This window comes from Penicillium antarcticum (genome assembly GCF_028974205.1).
Source record: "Penicillium antarcticum strain IBT 31339 chromosome Unknown utg000002l_segment0_segment0, whole genome shotgun sequence".
In the NCBI taxonomy this organism is placed as follows: Eukaryota; Fungi; Ascomycota; class Eurotiomycetes; order Eurotiales; family Aspergillaceae; genus Penicillium; species Penicillium antarcticum.
The window spans coordinates 2,270,651-2,285,229 of NW_026695300.1; the positions used below are offsets into that span (position 1 = coordinate 2,270,651).

At 50.4% G+C, this 14,579-nt stretch overlaps 5 protein-coding genes across 5 annotated transcripts; 4 read left to right on the forward strand and 1 right to left on the reverse strand.

Moving 5' to 3' along the window:
* Positions 1–91: 91 nt before the first annotated feature.
* Positions 92–686, forward strand: N7508_001832 (MARVEL domain-containing protein; the record flags this gene model as incomplete). The annotated part of the gene is made up of 3 exons (XM_058459898.1): positions 92–170; positions 221–506; positions 578–686. The coding sequence occupies 3 exons, from the start codon at positions 92–94 to the stop codon at positions 684–686; spliced, it is 474 nt and encodes a 157-aa protein (XP_058323430.1).
* A 909-nt stretch (positions 687–1,595) lies between these two features.
* Positions 1,596–3,361, forward strand: N7508_001833 (putative arginine transporter; the record flags this gene model as incomplete). Its single annotated transcript, XM_058459899.1, has 2 exons — positions 1,596–1,785; positions 1,866–3,361. The coding sequence occupies 2 exons, from the start codon at positions 1,596–1,598 to the stop codon at positions 3,359–3,361; spliced, it is 1,686 nt and encodes a 561-aa protein (XP_058323431.1).
* A 502-nt stretch (positions 3,362–3,863) lies between these two features.
* On the forward strand, positions 3,864–6,164 carry N7508_001834 (putative AMP-binding enzyme; the record flags this gene model as incomplete). The annotated part of the gene is made up of 4 exons (XM_058459900.1): positions 3,864–4,034; positions 4,086–4,341; positions 4,398–5,988; positions 6,059–6,164. 4 exons carry the CDS (start codon positions 3,864–3,866, stop codon positions 6,162–6,164), a joined length of 2,124 nt encoding a protein of 707 aa, XP_058323432.1.
* A 1,319-nt stretch (positions 6,165–7,483) lies between these two features.
* On the reverse strand, positions 7,484–9,726 carry N7508_001835 (uncharacterized protein; the record flags this gene model as incomplete). The annotated part of the gene is made up of 3 exons (XM_058459901.1): positions 7,484–8,505; positions 8,559–8,999; positions 9,054–9,726. 3 exons carry the CDS (start codon positions 9,724–9,726, stop codon positions 7,484–7,486), a joined length of 2,136 nt encoding a protein of 711 aa, XP_058323433.1.
* Positions 9,727–10,433: 707 nt separating this feature from the next.
* N7508_001836 (phosphate-sensing transcription factor PHO4) lies at positions 10,434–12,524 on the forward strand (the record flags this gene model as incomplete). Its single annotated transcript, XM_058459902.1, has 3 exons — positions 10,434–10,949; positions 10,999–11,998; positions 12,049–12,524. The coding sequence occupies 3 exons, from the start codon at positions 10,434–10,436 to the stop codon at positions 12,522–12,524; spliced, it is 1,992 nt and encodes a 663-aa protein (XP_058323434.1).
* Positions 12,525–14,579: the final 2,055 nt, after the last annotated feature.

Genomic DNA, 14,579 nt, shown 5'->3' on the forward strand with positions numbered 1-14,579 from the left:
TTCTGCTTTAAAAGTGAACGGACCCCTCTGGCGTGAATCTCGATCAGCTTCTCGATCTTTTACACCCACAATAACATCATCCATACAAGCCATGGCTATCCCGTGGATATTTCCCGTTCGGATCGCCCAAGCTTTATTCGGCGTGATTGTGATTGGACTAACTGGATATGGTAAATATACCAAAACAAACCAGTCCGCTTGATCTCTAACATTTGTTAAGTGGTCTCCACGTTCTATGATTCATGGTCATACTCCGACACAATCAACTTCCTCCTCTTCCTCGGCTGCTGGACTGCCTTTATAGCAGTGCCGTACCTCACATTCGCGCCGATTCATTTCCCTCGTGTAGCGCATCATTATGTGATCCCCGGTGTTGAGATTGTCACCATGATCTTCTGGTTTGCTGGGTTCATTGCGATGGGATCTCAGCTGCCTCCGCCGCGGTGGTGTCATTCCAGTACTTGCAGCTCACTCCAGGCAGCAACAATTTTCGGGGCTTTTGAATGGTGAGTTGAATGTCTTGCTTCAAAGCTGTGGGAGACTATTTGAGGCAGTGTTTGCTGACAGCTCTCAATAGGGTGCTCTTTGCCGTGACTTCATACTTTGCAATTGTGGATGTTATGAATCATCGTCGAAGTGGAGAGAGTGCCAAGACCGCCCATACTAATGCCCATCTCGGCGTTTGATCTGTTTGTTTCGGCTTTCCGAGGTCGGAAGGTCGAAATACTAGTTCATGGTGTTAGGACGCGATACCCTTTGCTTTTATCGTTGTTTCGTGTAGTGCAATTCAGTTTAGCAATTTGAAACTCATGAGATCATGCCATATTTGTTTACAGCTATATTCGGCGTACTTTGTAGTCTATATGTTAGTCCCATATGTCACCAACGCGATAACTCTTATCGGGGTCCACCGCAACCGGCGCAAGCCGGGAACCCACACAGGTGCACTTAGTCGTAGCCACCTAAATAGGCGGGTGTTCATATGCTGTAATCACTTGCTTGTTCATTGGTAGCTCTTTCATAATTAAAGTGTGTCTCACTATATAAGAAATTCTCCATATAGAGCCCATTGGGCTTGATATAAAGAAGACAAGCTCTGAAACCTTATTTATAGATCATAGACTTCCCCTCCGCAGCGTAACATCGTGCGGTTGATCCTCTTGGCTATGCATATAGACTGATAACATTAGTCGACAGCATGACTGATAATCTTAGGTTCTGCCCAGAATGTGTTGCCACCGAGAGAAAACTCTTCCCGGCGGATGGCCCACATGGGCAAATGAACCCGGCGTACGGGAAAAAGAAAAAAAGAAAAAAATGACTCGAGCCCCGAGAGACTAGAATAAAAGAAAGCAATTGCCTCAATTGCAATTTCCCCCTCAAATTCATTTTCTTTTACATAAATTCCCCCAGATCTGGCAGAGGTGTAAGGCTTGACACCGTCGCGTGCTTCTCCACACCGGAAGAAAAGCCTGTCCATTGGCACCCCCCGTTGGCCTATAGATCTCGCAGAGTGGAGAACGCTGCACGCTCTTCGCAGCTCTCCTCAGATCCTTCCTTTCTTTCTACCCGTCACCCGTTCGCGTCTTCCAACAATGGCCCACGACAGTGCTCCGTGGACAGACAAGGGAAAGATGGACTCTGAAGTCCCCGTGCAAGTGGCCCAGAACCCTGTCGACACCTACGATTTCGACTACGAGAAGCATGGCGCCCAGCGCGAGGCAAGCCCGCTGCCAGAGCTGAAGCGGAAGCTGAAGAGCAGACACTTGCAGATGATTGCCATTGGTGAGTGAGCCATATGCTATGTGCCATGTTGCATTGGCGCATTGACGCGAAGAATTCTTCCATACTGACCTTACGTGAAGGTGGCACGATAGGAACTGGTCTTTTCATCGGTAGCGGTACCGCCATTGCCCACGCAGGCCCCGTGGGTGCTCTCATCGCGTACATCTTCGTCGGTACTATCGTCTACTCCGTTATGACTGCTCTCGGAGAGATCGCGACTTATATTCCCATTCCTGGAGCATTCACCTCATATGCTGCTCGTCTGATTGACCCGAGCTTGGGTTTCGCCATGGGCTGGATCTATTGGTTTTCTTGGGCGTCGACTTTTGCGTTGGAGTTGACTGCAACCGGTCTGATCATTCAGTATTGGGATAGTGACATTCAAATCGCCATCTTCATTGCTGTCTTTTGGGTGGTGATCATCGCTTTCAACATGATGCCCGTTAGCTTTTATGGAGAGATGGAGTTCTGGTTTGCCAGTATCAAGGTGATCACCGTGATTGGCTTCATGATTTTCGCCATCTGTGTGGACGCCGGTGTTGGTGAGAAGGGATATCTGGGTTTCCGGTACTGGGTCCACCCCGGTCCGTTCGTCGCCTACACGATTAAGGGCAACGACTCCCTCGCCAAGTTTGTTGGATTCTGGTCCGTTCTGATTCAGGCTGGATTCTCCTACCAGGGAACTGAACTGGTTGGTATTGCCGCTGGTGAGACCGAGAACCCACGCAAGACCGTCCCCTCCGCCATTCGGAAGACTTTCTTCCGAATTGTCTTCTTCTTCATCTTGACAATCTTCTTTATCGGAATTGTTGTGCCCTCCGATGATGACGCTTTGTTGGCTAGTGAAGGCAGTGGCGCTAGTGCCCAGAACGCCAACGCCTCGCCCTTCGTCATTGCCGCCAACCGTGCTGGTGTTAAGATTCTTCCTGGTATCATCAACGGCGTGCTTCTGACCGTGGTGCTGTCCGCTGCCAACTCCAATGTCTACAGTGGCAGTCGTATCTTGGTTGGCCTCGGACAGGAGGGCTTCGCTCCTCGTTTCTTCAAGAAGACCTCTAAGGGAGGTGTTCCTTACTGGAGTGTGCTTTTCACAGCAGCCTTTGGTCTGCTTGGGTTCCTCAATGTATCAGACTCTGGTGCTACCGTGTTCACCTGGTTGCTTCAAATCTCTGGTGTTGCTGGTTTTATCACCTGGGCTTCTCTGAATGCCTGCCACCTTGCCTTCCAGCGTGCACTCGCCGCGCGCGACATCTCTCGTGATGTTCTGCCCTACAAGGCCATCTGGCAGCCCTGGCTCTCGTGGTATGGACTGTTTTTCAACTGTCTCATCATTCTCACTCAAGGATTCATGTCCTTCATCCCTCAGTTCTCGGTTCAGGACTTCTTCATCAACTACCTTAGTCTGATCCTGTTCGTGGTGTTGTACGTCGGACACAAGATCATCTTCCGTCCTGCCTTTGTCAAGCCTATCGAGGCCGATCTGGACACAGGTCGCACCACTGCTGACAATGAGACTTGGGAGACTGTTGAGCCGACGACATGGTATGGAAAGGCCTGGCGATGGATCAGTGGGTAAATTAGAGGTGTATATTTGCATATTGGGGGCGTTGACACTGTACAGCACATATATTATTATCTTACATAGTTACATATTCATATTCAATCAACATGTCCATATACATGCAAGGAGAGTCTATCTCGGTCCACGTGAAACACATGTGAGTAAATGACGTTGTGCATGTGTCAGCAGACGCGCCGTTTTCAGTTCATTAGCGTGGTACCTGATTCACTATGGGGATTGCCACCCGTTGACAAGTACCCGCCAGGAGCCGAGGTCCCTTTTTTGCCCCAGCTCGGCTCATGATGGCTTCAATGGAGTTTTATCCAAAAAGGTCGGCCGCTCCGGCCTGTTGAGACTCCAGTTTCTTTTCCCCACACTCTTTCTCCCCCTAATCCCGCGGATCTCTCGGAGGCCTTGTCCTTTTTCTTTCTCTATATCCTGGTTTGTCTACCTGTTTACTTTTTTGCTTCTTTGCTTTTTTGAATCATATTGACAGCCTCTTGTCTAGGTTGACACCATGTTCTTCACACAACCACCTCACCTGGCGAAGGCCGAGCAGCTCAAGCAAGAGCCTCCCAAGGGTACAGCGTACTCTGTTCCTATTCCTGGCACTGAACAGCCTGGCCGCAGTCGGGTATACCGAGCATGGAATGCGCAGAAGGAATTGTTGACCACACTGGATCCACAGGTATGAAGAATAGCCGACGAGGCCGAGGTATCCATTACTGATCAGGTTCAGGTCACCACTGCCCATGACATGTTCGAATCGACCGCTATCCGCCAGCCCAAGAACCACTGCCTCGGATGGCGCCCGTTTAACCGCACGACGAAGACCTATGATGAATATTCTTGGCTCACTTATGAGACTGTGCAGAAGAGACGCGCCGCGCTTGGTGCGGGTCTGGTGGAGCTCCACCACAAGCACAACTGCCATCGCCCTGGGCAATATGGTGTTGGTCTCTGGTCTCAGAACCGACCTGAATGGCAGATCACTGGTGAGTTTGGCAATCACTGGGAGATTCAGTATAAGAGACTAACTCGGGACATTCAGATCTTGCTTGCATTTCTCAATCCCTCTACTCTGTCTCCATCTACGACGTCTTGGCCCCGGACGCTACCGAATACATCATCAACCACGCCGAGCTGAACTGTGTTGTTACCTCTCTGCCTCACATTCCCACCCTGCTCAAGCTCAAGGCTTCCCTCCCCAACTTGAAGATTATTGTCAGTTTGGACCCGCTGGATGGCGGCGAGGAGAATGGACACTCCAAGCGTGCGCTGCTTGAGTCTATGGCTGCTGGTATGGACCTCGCAATTTACTCCATGGACCAGGTGGAAGAGATTGGCGCGGCTTCAAAGCGCGAATACAACCCTCCCACTGCAGATGATATCGTTACTATCAACTATACATCCGGAACAACTGGACCCCCCAAGGGTGTGGTCCTGACACACCGCAGCGCGGTGGCTGCCACATCCTGTGGTTTGGCCTTTATTGGCCAGGCTCGAGGTGACACAATGTGCTCTTACCTCCCATTGGCCCACATCTATGCCCGTCTTGCAGAACATACTGCTTTCTGGGGTGGTGCTCGAATCGGCTACTTCCACGGAAATGTCTTGGAGCTGGTTGACGACCTGAAGCTGCTTAAACCCACTGGCTTCATGTCTGTTCCTCGTCTATACAGCCGATTCGGTACTGCTATCCGTGCTGCCACAGTTGAGCAGCCTGGTTTCAAGGGTGCTATGTCGCGACACATTGTGGCGGCCAAGACCGCCAATATGAAGAACCCCGACCCCTCCAAGGCGACTAGCAAGCACGCCTTGTACGATCGTATCTGGGCCAAGAAGGTGGCTGCCGCTCTTGGTCTGGAGCGAGCCAAATACATGGTGTCCGGCTCCGCACCCCTCGACCCAACTCTGCACAACTTCCTGCGTATTGCCACCGGTACCGATGTTATTCAGGGCTACGGTCTGACCGAGTCCTACGCCATGGCCACCGCCCAGTCCCCTGAGGACTTGTCATCCGGCAACTGTGGTCGTATCGCACCCAGCATGGAGGCATGCCTGGTCTCCCTGCCCGACATGGAATACTCTGTGGACGACAAGCCCTTCCCCCGCGGTGAGCTCCTCCTCCGCGGCCACAACAACTTCCGCGAATACTACAAGAACGAAGAAGAAACCTCCAAGGCCGTGACCGAGGACGGCTGGTTCCGCACCGGTGACGTCTGCACAGTCGATGAGAGAGGCCGCTTCATCATCATCGACCGCCGCAAGAACGTTCTCAAGCTCGCTCAGGGCGAGTACATCTCCCCCGAGCGTCTGGAGGGAGTCATCCTCTCCGAGCTCGGCTACATTGGCCAGGCCTATGTCCACGGCGACAGCATGCAGACTTTCCTGGTCGGTATTTTCGGCGTATCCCCTGACATGTTTGCTCCATACGTCAGCAAGGTCCTAGGCAAGAACATTGCCCCGACAGACCTTGACGCAATCAAGGAAACTCTGAACGACGACAAGGTCCGTCGCGCTGTCCTCCGTGATCTCGAGCGCATGGCCAAGAAGCACAAATTCGCCGGATACGAGCGTGTCCGCAACGTCTCTCTCAAGCTTGAGCCCTTCACCGTTGAGAACAACCTCCTCACCCCAACGTAGGTTATACTCCATCAATATTCCCCATCTCATCTGATGTACCTTTTACTGACCTTTTTTTACCCATAGTCTCAAGCTCAAGCGTCCCCCCGCTGTCAAGCTCTACCGTACACTCCTAGACGAGCTGTATGCCCAGGCTCTCGAGGAGGAATCCGCTCCCCGGGCTAAGCTGTAATGGTCAGCCATCATTTCTATCCATTATGTTATGCCCAGCCGTATGTTTATTCTGGCATTGTTCTTATTCCCGGCTTGTTCGAGAATTGTATATAGAAGCTGTCTATAAATTGTAGTATATAACCTATTTTTATACTCGCTTTCTTTGTAGTCTTTGAGCTGGTTCAGCTCGGCCTCGGACTGTGTTTAGAGAAGGCTTTCTTTTCTGTATCTTGTAACAGACTGCCCCCTCTAATTCGGAATTCGTGTTTCAGCTAATGCTAATGCCCCTCGGAATATGGTAGGTAGCCTGGTACAGTTGCATTGAGTCCTCGTCAGTGACTTTAATTTCCCTCCAGTCAGATGCTTGATCGCTATGCAGTCACTCCTTACTGTCACGCATTGGACCCTGAGGCTGTACTTTGTCTTGGACAAAAGTACCACTTTTTGCTGATTTGCCATGTGCTGTTGAGTACAAACAGGCCTTTTAGGTGGTAAGTTCAAAAGTATACAGAGAGCATTTCTCTTCATCAGCCAACTCATTTGACTACAATTGTAGATATATAGGCAGGTAAAGCAAAAAAAAGGATATGACAAGAGTGGGATTCGAACCCACGCCCCTTTCGAGACACGGAGATAGTTATGAAACCATCGGGATCAGGTTGACCTGAACCGTGCGCCTTAGACCAACTCGGCCATCTTGCCTGGTTGATGAAGTAAGCGACAGGTCTTGACTACATGACTGAACAGCAGGTGCCAGGTTTTGAGGTTCTTTTTCTGGGCTCAATGCCAAGTTTGTCACTAAACTTAAGGTTCTCTTAACATCAAGTAACTATCTGTAGCACATGTATATATTAAATGTAACTGCGATTTTGTTGACCTTGGCTTTATGCTAGCCCAATTATACACTAGAAACATGAAGTGGTAACTCAAATGGCATGCCTCTCATGCAATAAACGCATGATATTGACAGGGAATAGACTAGTGTTACATCCGAGCGGGTTGTAGAATATACACGTAGGTAGAATAGTATACAGATAGGTCGCGAAAGACAGAGAGCCAATCGTACGAAACAAGGGAGAGTATACCAAAGATCATGCTTCTCATTTTCATGCATAACCACCGTTTGCCTATGATATGTGACCCAAACCTCAAGAATGTAGTCGCAGGACGCCGACGATAAATGACGGCAACCGGGGAATAGAAAGTAAAAGAGAGGAGACCCAAAGGGAAAGACACCAAACCTCATAGCAAAGCCATACCTTAAGAAAAAATAAAAAAAAATAAACCTACTCCGAATAACTGCATCGCTCATTCCTCATTATCATACCTGGAGCGATCTTATGCCCGCTCCATCGTGCCACACCAATAATCCAGACGCAAGTCAGTCAGATTGCGCGCCGGGAGACCCCAAGTGCGCGCAAGCCAAAGCGCCAACCCACCAACAACACCCACACTACCAGCAATCTGAACGAGCACCCAGCTCCGCCGACCAAGGTCGTCAATCCAGCGCACCACGCCGAGGGGGTCATGTGGGCTGAGACAGGCGACATGGTAAACGGGCGAAGCAGCATGTGGTCGCATGACATGCAGCCCGTTTGAGTGTGGATGTTTTTCGCCTACCGGGATATGCAAGCCACAAAAGCCAGGGGTTTGCGACAAAGGTACGAGCGAGCCGTCCACGACGCACTCGTTCAAGCGCTCTGTTAGCCAGACGGCGCGTTCGCCCCGCGCTAGTGAGGAATAGCGATCACGTTCGTTCTGCAGGCTTCGCTGGAGGTCTGTTGCCCATTGTGCCAGTCGAACTTGAGCGACCCGCTCTTCGGTTCGAGTGTGGTCTGCTAGGCGGGCCATGGCATAACTGGGAGAGGAAGAAGTCATGGATGAACCCGACGCTTGGTCGGCCCCACTTGGGGTTGGTCCGAGCTGCGCTTTGGGCAACGGCATTGCGGGCGGAACCGAAAAAAAGCCGGCACGTTGGGTGAGTTTCTTTGCAGCGGAATGGCGCATCCATGCTAGGTTATCTCGGTCGAACATTTTTTCCACTAGTGCGTCTAATTCTGAATGTACGAGGGGTTGGACGTAGTCCGGGCTCATTAGGGTGCTGGCATCCATTGTTTCTGTGTCGACGGCTTTCTCCGATGACACTGCATATGGTGGTTGGGAATCTAGCCCGTCTAGTTCCCCGGGCGGGTCTCCGAACAGAAAGGGCTTAATCCCTGCCTCGCTGGATTGTTCGTGAAACTGTAATTTCAGCGCGGTGATTTGTTCGGCGGAAAGTGTGTCCGATTTGGACACCACTGGAATCACATTGCTCAGTTCGCAGAGCTTGCGAATGCACTCCACATCTGTCGATAAGGTGTCTGGAGACAATCTCAGTATGGACGACATGAGACCGGGAATTCAGGAGACTTACCATTAGAAATCAAATAAAGGATGGCATCCACCTGGGATCCACCGTTGCCGGCAAGTAAATTTTGGAAATCCACACCGGTGTCGTTGAGAGCAGAGGTAGCACGAAGCAACTGTTGTCGCAAATATTGGACAACAGCTTCGATCTGTCCCGCGCGACTCAATGATGTAGCCGGTGTATCAACGAAGCAAATGTTCCTCTCCAGTACAATTTCCCCGATACTTTTCCGGCGTCGAAGCACGCGCGAATCTTCCAAATCCGACCACCAGGATGGATAAGGTTTTGTACTCGCATAAATCTCGGAGGTTGTAACGAGTGTACCACGAGACCGGAGCCGAGATGATCTACGTCGTTCTAACGAGGTCACCGATGGAATGGTGTCGACATGGACGATGTCTTCACAAGTCTGAACAATCGACTTGATCAAAGAAGTTTTTCCTGACCCTATTTCAAGGCGATTAGTGGCGTTTACAACTGAGAACAAAGCGCTGTACTTACCTGGGGAACCAGCCAGAAGAAGCTTGAATCGCCCCATGGTTTTTCCTCGCTCGGTGAACGGCCGTCGACTGGGCATTTTAATACTTGGCATGATAAGCTGGGACGCCCCACCCGGGGGCGGACGTGATGATCCAAAGTCCTCTTCATCTCCAGACCCGATAGCCTGACTATTGATTTCATCGGTGATAGACATATCGTCAAGAGGCCGTAGAGACTGATTGGATGTCGATTTTGGGCTGCTAGGCAGCGACGACGGATCATCGGGGTTGCCCAGGTCGAGCGGAGTCAAAGGCCGAGATACTGTATGAGAAAGAGACGATGTCTGTTGGGGAGAATCTAAGGTTTCTGCATCCAGCGGCTTTACAGTTGACCGACGTCGTATGAGGTGCGATTCTAAATCATCGGTGGCATGCTTTAAGTTGTCTGCGGGGAGATCGTGGGGAGAGCTTGCGAACTCAGCCTGACATAGAGTCTCGTCTAGGCTTTGCACTCCGTACATATTCTCTTTGGCATCTTGGCTATCATGGCTATCCGTCGAGGTGCTGGATTCCAGATCCGAGACATGCGGGCTCCGAGATAGGAAGAAGGTCGTGGGGGTCGCGGTGCGGGGATCGACGGATGGAGAGGTGTCAAAGGATTGCTTGCGCAGGAACGGTTCTGGAGCAGGTCTCATCATGAAGGCATTTCTCTAGAGAACAAGGTCCAAATAATCCAAGGGATGAACTCCAGGTGCATACGAATGAATGATCATGTCATGTGTAGGTAAGCATCACGGGGTGATAACGAGACCCCGCTCTGCCTCAGGCGCCAAAGTGTGCCTGAATCGGCTGAATGGGAGTAAGATTTTACGCTTACGCACCTCATGATAGTTGCCCCGTCTTAGGCTTCTACGGTGTCTTAGTTTAACTTATTCCACTCTATCACGCACATGTAGTCTCCAGAAGCATCCCCAGATGTCTCTCCGGCCTCCGGATCCATCTCCACTGTGGATTGGAGGAACCCTAGAAAGAAAAATAATGGTTAAATTACAGCACAGAAATCCGGTACTTTTATTCTGCATCGGCTACAAAGCCAGGCGCAACTAGCGCCATTAAAAAAAAAAAGAAGGCTAAGCACACAGTGGCAAGCCGGTGGATGGAACCGAAGGTCGCATAGTACCGTGTCCGCCCGATTTCACGGGAAAAGGTTGATCTCCACCAGACGCTTTCTGGTTCAACTCCTGGGATTTGAGATCCCCCTCGGTCTTGTGCCTCTACTCTTCTCTCAGGCATCTTCTTGAGGGTCTCTCTTCACAGACCTTCTTTGCTACATATCTGTTCTCCGATTGGCCCCCCCCCCCTCTCCCTCTGAATTGCCTACCTCTTCCTCTGTCCTACCCACATGGACCAGCCAGCCATGTCGTGGCCAGAGCAACTCCATGAGAACACTCTCATGGCCGCGCCTGAGGATGAGTTCTCCAACTTTCTCGAGTTCAATATGCCGTTTCCCGACATCGAAGGGCACGGACCAGCCAATCTGCAACATTCCCAGCAACATTCCCTACCGACCACCACCGCTCCAGAGTCTGAGATGGGCTACTCGCAATCGCATGCCGTGCAGTACCAAGGCAAAATGGATGGCATGGCCATGGATTTCAACCATGATCCTACTCAGTCGCACGCTCACAATGTCAACCAGATGGCCTACTCGGCCCCTGGAATGACACCGGGGTTCTGCGCGCAAGAACCCTCATCCATGTCGCAACCGCCCGCGCACCAACATTACATGCAAGGCCAGACGATGATCCCCCCAACCCCGAATAGTATCGAAATGCATGGCAATGCCGCCCGCTACTCGCAGCGGGTGGACGGGACACCTGAGATCTATGATAGATATGGGCGCATCAATGAAGAGCAGGTAGGTCGCGAAGACTGCAACCCCGATGGATCACCAGCTAACAAACCAGGCTCTTTACACCCCTCTCGTATCACCAGCCATGACCCCCCTGGAGAACCAATTTCGACTTCCCGAATACACTATTCCCGGCGAATACTTCACCCCACTCACATCCCCTGCTCTGGAGGCCCAAAACGCCGAATCCAACAGTTATCAATTCCACGCCAGACAGGTGTCGGATGTAGGCTTCGTTCCTACGACCGCAGAAGTAAACCAGCTTCCCGGAACCTCGGCTCCACCATCTCCCAGCATCATCCGGAAGCCCAATAACCGCCGACGCCCATCAACGACGACTACCCGGCTTAACAATGCACGAAAGGTCAAGCAGTCGCCCAATATCCTGGCACAGCGCAAACGCAGCACATTGGCGACAAACTCGGAGGAATTCTACAACAGTCTCACCCAGGAGTTAAATTCCACGAAGCCGCGAAACCAGGACATTCGCTCTCTCCAGATTAGCAGCAACGAAGGCTCCGGTCAAGATTCGGTCTCACCCGAGCCATTATCAGAACCGTTGATGCCACCACCTGCTCTTCCGCCTCCCCGGATATCCCCAGCCATTACTCCCCATGTTCCTTCGCCAGGTCTCGCTGCGACTCCCTCGCTTCTGATGCGCCTCCAGCGGAACTCGCACGCGCAGAGCACTTCCGGTTCTTTCGGTCAAGCGCAGCTTGCCGAATCTGATGTTCCAGATGAGCTGATGGAGGATATTTCCTTGCCGGAGGCGGCCACTTCTACGCAGCTGCGTCCGAAGGTTAACCGGATTGAAACTGCCATGCGAACTCCATCGCTATCCACGAATGGAACGCCCGCTGGGGAATCTTCGTCTGCTTCGCTTGCTCCTAGCCCATGTACAACTGCAATGCCATCTCCCAGTGGGCCGGTCCCTCGGAAAGAATCTTCGAAAGCATCGTCTCGGAAACGCCCGAGTCTGAGCTCCACACACGCCAGCCCGCAGCTGCGGCCCAAGATCAGCCCTAGCATCCAGCCCCTCGTCAAGGGCGGCGAGGGTAAGCTTACCCCACGTGAGGCTGACGAATCTTATGCTAACTATATCTAGGTATGTCCCATGATGCTCTTTACTTGGCATCAAAGTCAAACTACCAGCACATTCTTGATGGTACTCTTCCGTCTGGTGTTTCCTACCCCGAAGCTTTGGCGGAGAATCTCAGTTCAAAGCGCACGAATCACAAGCTTGCCGAGCAGGGTCGCCGGAATCGGATCAACAGTGCCCTTAAGGAAATTGAGCTTCTCATTCCGAAAGACTTTATCGACGCACGTAATGCTAAAGAGGCCACGGAATCTGGCAATAAGCCCACCGACAAGGAGAAAGAAAAGGAAAAGGCCAACCAGACCATCAGCAAGGCGACTGCCGTGGAGATGGCCATCGACTACATCAAGGCCCTGAAAATGACCTTGGACGCAACCAGTGCCAAATTGGCAGTGGCCGAGGCCAAACTATCGGGTGACTCGAAAGATACGGCCGCAGTTGGGGCATCAACTGCCAAGGAAGCCGGAGCAAGCGATTCTAAATGATCTGCGTGAACAGACTGTATTCTTCTAATATGACTCAAATCTTTTGCTCGCCTCATGATGGCAACATGGGGTTGGGTCAGGGTTGGAAAAAAGGGTAACCCTATCTATTTCCTTAATTTGTTCTACGATCTACGATCTATCTTTATTGTTTGATTTGATAGCGTTGGAGTTGAACTACGGTGGTACTTTACTTTTAGTCTCTTGTATACCAACAGCCAATAGACAGTGAACGTTGTTATTCTCTGTAATTTGGTCATATCGTACTTTCTTGTTTCATCTAATTCCCGGGTGTCTTCAGAGAGGTGGTAGAAGCACCCCGGTAATATCAAGGCCTCATTTTCTCTATCGTCTTCCTCTTTCGTCTCATATCTTCTTCGTCTCCTTTCTTGTACTTCATCTTTGATCTTCCGCTTCCACCATCTCTTTCCTTTCCCGACCTGTTTTGTCCGTTTTCTGGACCTTTGTGCCTACGTCTATGGGTACGTTGATCGCTTTCTCATGTTCTTGATTCATGCTCACATGATCTTCCGTGCATGTGTCCGAGAGCGACTTGCAAGCAAAGATTGCTACCAAGCTGAACTGCTCGGATTCTGAGACATCGACGGGAGATTCAGCATACTACTGCTCCATCCCTCCCAATTACGGGGATAACCCCTCTGATCCTGTGTATGGGTTATAACATGACCTTTCCTTGATTCATGCTAAGATAAGGTTCTAATGCATCGCTTCGAGAGCGACTTTTCAGCAGAGACTGCCTCCATGCTAAATCCATCGACATGTGGGACATGAACAAGAGAGCGAGATCTCGTGGATTTCTGGTTCGAGGCTGAGGCCTTTGGACAAGTGGATCATGGACCGAAGAACCTCAATGTCTAGATAGAGCCATTTAGTTCGTTCATTATCTTACGTTGCCCTAAACGATAGTAGAAACCGTTGATACCTTGAAAAAGCGGTCTAAAACACCCTCGAAACCAACCTCTGGAAAACATCATAGAAAAGCCTTGAAGCACCAGAAGAAGTATCCTAGCAGCCACTCTGACTACCACTTATCGGTCATCATTTAGAATTCTCTAATGGTAGAAGTATCAGCCCTGGAGGTCCTAAGGTCCTTCGATCTTCCTCCAGTTTTAATAATACATTAGTACGTCGCAGTTGTTTTGCCCCGCTGAAGAAATTTACTTTGGACACTGTGAGAGCCGAGTAGTTTCTAGGGGACTGTCAATGTTTATCATAGACTTGCGAGCCATAGAGCGAGGGATCGGGACATGGATGGGCCAATACCCACGATGGCGATGGTGCGGGTTTGTGTAGACATATTGGAAGGACATAGGAAGTTATTGGCACGGGATAAGATTAGAATGAAAGATGTTACCGTAGGAGAGGGAAAGAACATGCGTAGAAGTTATGTATGACTCGGGTGAATGTTACGAGGGGGAAAAAAACATACAAATATATTTCGGGTGGCCAGAGACATTGGAGTCCGGATGCCTAAGAGTCCATGTATAGAGGCAATCCTAACTAAATTTCGACTAGTCGCTTTCTTTACGTTGGAACAGGACCTGCTTAGGCCAAAGTTGATTCAAAGGTTGAGTATCGAACAGAACGATATCGGGTTTCCCATTACATACGACAATAATCTTCTTGAATGGTGGATGAGACCAGAGCTGTGGCCGTGCCAACGATGCAGGAGATGTAAGCATGATACTTATATGGCAGACGATACTCATAAGTATACAAATATAGCATCTTGATAGACATCTATAACATAAGAGATCCAAACTCGGAACAATTATCCTCACATTACAATACTCAAGTTTGAGTAGTCAGCATCACAACTGGGCGCGTAACTCAGTGGTAGAGTGTTCGCTTTGCATGCGAAAAGTCCGGTGTTCGATCCACCGCCCGTCCATTCTTTTTTGCTTTTGTAACATTTTGTTCTATACAAATTGTTTCTTTTCATGATAGGGCTTCCGCTGGCTGAATATCACAGCACCATAGTGGACATGTGGGTTCTCCTATTGTCGGTCAAGCTATGGCTTCTACATAGCGATACGT